The sequence below is a fragment of the Castanea sativa genome, chromosome 12 (assembly GCF_040712315.1).
Source record: "Castanea sativa cultivar Marrone di Chiusa Pesio chromosome 12, ASM4071231v1".
NCBI classification, from domain to species: domain Eukaryota; kingdom Viridiplantae; phylum Streptophyta; class Magnoliopsida; order Fagales; family Fagaceae; genus Castanea; species Castanea sativa.
In genome coordinates, this window is record NC_134024.1 from 13299997 (window position 1) to 13305277 (window position 5281).

The 5281-nt window shown below is 43.8% G+C and overlaps 1 protein-coding gene across 1 annotated transcript; it reads left to right on the plus strand.

Moving 5' to 3' along the window:
- Nucleotides 1-3317: 3317 nt before the first annotated feature.
- On the plus strand, nt 3318-4280 carry LOC142620211 (uncharacterized). Its single transcript, XM_075793612.1, has 3 exons — nt 3318-3609; nt 3847-3961; nt 4013-4280. Exons 1-3 carry the CDS (start codon nt 3318-3320, stop codon nt 4278-4280), a joined length of 675 nt encoding a protein of 224 aa, XP_075649727.1.
- Nucleotides 4281-5281: the final 1001 nt, after the last annotated feature.

Sequence of the window (5281 nt, forward strand, 5' to 3'; positions counted from 1 at the left end):
AAGGAGACTCCAAGGTCATATGTGAAGCGTTTCACTCGAGAAACTTTAGAGGTGGACAAAGCAGATGAAAAAGTACAGCTAACAACCTTTAAGGCTGGTTTGAAGTCCAGGGAGTTTGTGGTCTCACTCACAAAGAATCCTCCTAAGACGATGGTAGATATTCTCCTGAAGGCATAGAAGTACATGAACGCCGAAGATGCCCCAATAGCAATAAAAGATGTAGAGAAGTCCAATGGAAGGGAAAGAAAGGAAAACGATCGGAGAGGACGAAAAAAGGGAGTGGACAGTTCGTCAGAATACTGATGGGAACAAACGGAAAGATGATAAAACCCCTTGGACGATAAAATTCACTCCTTTAGTATGCCTGTTGATAAAATTTTAGTGCAGATTAAAGATGAGAATTACCTCAAATGGCCAAGGCCATTGCACTCGTCACCCAATGTGTGTGACAAGAAGAAATATTGCTGTTTCCAAAAGGATCACGACCACTACACAGAAGATTGTAGAGACCTGAAGTAGTAGATAGAGGAACTCATCTGGAAAGGGAAGTTGCAAAAATATGTCAAGAAAGGAGACTCCAGCAAATCCAGAGATAATAACAAGGACAAGCACGAAGCCTCTTCGAGGGTCGAGGACCACACGCCCCATCATCCACAGAGTGCAATCGGGGATATAAAGACGATCACAAGAGGGCCATCCACAGGAGGATCATTCATATCCCTCAAGAAATCATAACAAAGGCAAGTGAACAGCATCCACACGATACCACCGCTGAAGTAGAGATGGACAGACAGGGACATCTTTTTCTCGGAAGAAGACGTCAAAGGAGTGAAACAGTCGCATGACGACCCCTGGTTATAATGCTTATGATAGAGGGGTTCAACACCAGGAGAATCCTTGTAGATAACTGTAGCTCTGCGGACATCATCTACCTCTCTGCTTTTCAACAGTTGAAGTTGGATCCAAGAAGACTGTGTCCCTTTGAGTCCCCTCTCGTCAGCTTCACTAGGGATAGAGTGTATCCCAAAGGTATAGTGACACTGACGATCACGATAGAATCCTACTTGTGGTAGTTGACTCATCAGCTCGACTCCCTGGTGGTAGACTGCCCTTCCTCGTACAATGTGATAATTGGAAGGCCTACACTTAACTGTTGGATGGCAGCCACGTCCATCTATTGCCTGAAGGTAAAGTTACCTACAGAAAATGGTGTAGGCAAAGTAAAGGGAGATTAGGTACTAGTTCAGGAATGCTACCAAGCAGTGTTAGTTGTAAAGGAAAACCATACGTGAATGATCGAGGAGAAGGAGGAAGAGTAGGTGGAAGCCCTGGAGACCATGGAATTGGTAGACGGGGAACTGACGAAGACTACAAGGGTAGGCACGACTCTGAGCCCAGAAATGAAGAAGAAACTAGTTCAATTCCTCAAGGATAACTTGGACATTTTTGCATGAAGTTACGAGGATATGCCAAGCATATCTACAACGATCATCCAACACAAGCTAAATGTAGATCCCAAGAAAAAGCCCATCCAGCAGAGACGATGAGTCTTTGCTCCAGTAGATTTCATTTGCGAGGTCTACTACTCGAACTGGTTGGCCAACGTCGTCCTTGTAAAGAAGGCAAATGGAAAATGGAGGATGTGCATAGACTTCATGGACCTAAACAAGGCCTGCCTAAAGGACAACTTCCCTCTGCCGAGGATAGATCAGCTGGTGGATTCCACAGTAGGACACAAGCTCCTTACATTCATGGACGTATTCTCGAGGTATAATCAAATAAAGATGGTAGAAGAGGACCCGGAGAAGACTGCCTTCATTATAAGCCAAGGGCTCTATTGCTACAAGGTAATTCCCCTTGGACTGAAAAACGTAGGAGCAACCTACCAGAGGCTGGTAAACAAGATGTTTAGCAAACAGATCGGGAGGAACATGGAAGTGTACATGGATGACATGCTCGTCAAGAGCGAGGAAGAGTCTGCTCACCTGGACAACCTCCAAGAAACGTTCACTACTCTCAAGCAGTATCAAATGAAGTTGAACCTTGGCAAGTGTGCCTTTAGGGCAGTGTCAGGGAAGTTCTTAGGGTTCATGGTGTCCTAGAGAGGGACAGAAGCAAACCTAGAAAAGGTGCGAGCCATACTAGAGACGACGTCACCTAAAACTGTGAAGGAAGTCCAAAAGCTCACAAGAAGAATAACAACACTCAACAGGTTCGTCTCTAAAGCAACAGACAAGAGCCTGCCCTTCTTTAAGACGATGAAGCAAGCTTTCACCTGAATGGAAGAGTGTGAAAAAGCATTTTAGGAGCTCAAACACTATTTGAGCAATCCACCCCTCCTAAGCCCATCCAATGAAGGATAAGACCTGTATTTATACTTGGTAGTGTCAACTACAGTTGTGAGTGCAGCCTTGATTCGGGAGGAAGATGGAACGTAACTCCCAGCCTATTATGTCAGTCAAGCCTTCCAAGGAGCTGAAGAAAAATACCCACGGATCGAGAAGATTGCATTCACCTTGATTGTAGCCTCATGAAAGCTGTGCCCATATTTCTAGGTGAATCCTATCCTAGTGATTCAGTGGGCAATCGAGCTCAGCCAGTTTGACATTGAGTACTACCCTAGAATAGCCATTAAGGCGTAGTCACTAGAAGACTTTATGGTCGAGTTCACAGTCCTGGACGAGGACGGGGCATTCGACGAAGCATAAAGATGGACGATCTAGACTGACTGATCGTCAACCTGAAAGAAAGGGGGAGTAAAGGTTATTATCACCACCCCAGAAGGAGAGACACTCAAGTACGGAGTGCAACTGATGTTCCCTGCCACCAACAACGAAGATGAATATAAGGCAATATTGACGGGACTAAGGGTAGGAAAGGTATTGGGCGCTAAAATCCTGCTTCTCCAAAGCGATTCAAAGCTGGTTGTAGGGCAAATAAAGGAGGAATATGAAGTAAAGGAGGAAACGATGCAGAAGTACCTGAGGCTGACGAGGCATTTGGCTTAAGGATTTGATCGTGTAAAGGTCATACAAGTCCCCAGAAGCCAGAATATGGGGGCAGACGAGATAGCAAAACAAGCGTCGTCAAGGGCAGGGCCGACGAGCACGGATTTAAAGATGGAAGTCTAGAAGTGTCCCAACATTAAAGAGATCCTTACCTTCACAATCCCGAGTGAAAACAGCTAGATGACTCCAATTCTATCCTTCCTCCAAGATGGATGACTTCCACAAGACGTCGAGGAAGTTAGGAAAGTCCAGAAGAGGGCAACCAGGTTCTCTATCATGAACAAATCTCTATACAAAAGAGGTTTCTCCATGCCCTACCTAAAGTGTGTCGACAAAAACGAGGCCAAGTACATTCTGGAGGAGGTCCATGAAGGAATCTGCGGAAATCATGCAGGCCCAAGGTCCCTGGTAAGTAAAATCATCAAAACAGGTTACTTCTGGCCTACTATGCAAAAGGATGCCAGAGAGTTCGCCGAGAGATACGACAAATGTCAAAGATTTGGAAATGTTCAACGCATCCCAGCAGAGAGACTAACGCCAATAACCTCCCCGTGGCCATTTGCCCAGTGGGGAATTGACATCGTGGGCCTACTACTTCGAGGTAAGAGACAGGTAAAGTTTTTACTGGTCGCTATTGATTGTTTTACAAAGTGGGTTGAAGTAGAAGCACTAGCAGCCATCACGGAAACAAAGGTCTAGAACTTTGTGTGGAAGAACATTGTTTGCAAATTCGGGATACCACAAACGATCATATCGGACAATGGGCAATAGTTTGACAGTTAAAGTCTCAAAGACTTTTGCTCGGGATTGGGGATCAAGAACCAATTTTTGTTTCTAGGTCACCCCCAGGCCAATGGACAGATGGAAGTGACAAACCGGACGCTGCTCAAGATCATCAAAGCTCGGTTGGAGGAATCAAAGGGAATTTGGCTAGAAGAGTTGCCTAATGTCTTGTGGGCATACAGGACTACAACAAGAACCCTGACAGGATAAACTCCCTTCAGGCTTACTTATGGCACCGAGACAATAATTCCAGTTAGAGTGGGAATCACTAGCATGAGAAGAGAAGTTTTTAGCGAAGGCAGCAATGATGATCAGTTGAGAGTCAACTTGGATTGCCTGGATGAAGTAAGAGATGGATCATCCCAGAAGATGACGAAGTACCAGCAGAAGATGGCCAAGTACTACAACAAGCGAGTGAAACTCAAGCGACTAAACATAGGAGATTTCGTCTTACGTAAAGTCACATTTGCTACTAAGGATCCAACCTAGGGGAAACTTGGTCCAAACTGGGAAGGACCCTACAAGGCCATCCATTACTCAAGATAAGACAACTATCATCTGGAAACAATGGACAGTAAGAAACTACCACGATCGTGGAATATTGAGCATTTGAAGAAGTACCACCAATAAATGTAACAGACAATTGTATTCACCTTTGAAAGAAAGCAATAAAAGTACTATTCAGCCAACATCCTAATGTACTGTATGTAAGATCTCTTAAATAGATGTAAGTCACCTAAAAACTAGCTAAGTAATAAGATTTCGCCTAGATGGATGTAAATTACTAACAAAGCCAAATGACAAGATCCCTTAAATGGGTATAAGTCACCTAAAAACTGGCTAAGTAATAAGATTCCGCCTAGACGGATGTAAATTACTAATGAAGCCAAATAACAAAATCCCTTAAATGGGTGTAAGTCACCTAAAAATTAGCTAAGTAATCTGCCCAGACGGATGTAAATTACTGACGAAGCCAAATGAAAAGATCCCTTAAATGGGCGTAAGTCACCTAAAAATTGACTAAGTAATAAGATTCCGCCTAGATGGATGTAAATTATTGACGAATCTAGGAGTAAACAGGCAAAGATGTAGGCAAAAATCATGAACCACATGCGGATAGGAAATGTTAAGCATAACGAAGAACAAACCAACGGAAGTAGGAAAGTAAACAGGTAAAACATGAATTTATTCTGTCTGAATCAAAAGCCCAAAAACACTAGGCAACTAATATTGTTCTGGAGATAAAATTAAAAGCCCAAAAAAATATTGGGCACCCAAAAAATACAAATCATAAGTATCTGCAGGTTCAAACACTAGCCTTTCCACCATTATCTTTAGTAGGCCCTGGAACATTTCCATCGGGAGTAACAATAGTAGCTTGAGTAGCCTGGGCAGCCTTGTCCGCAACCATTTCTTTGTCCACGACCTCGAAGTCCAAGTTCTCTAGGTTTGTGTCAGCAGAGTGCTTGACGAGATATCACCGCAAGAGC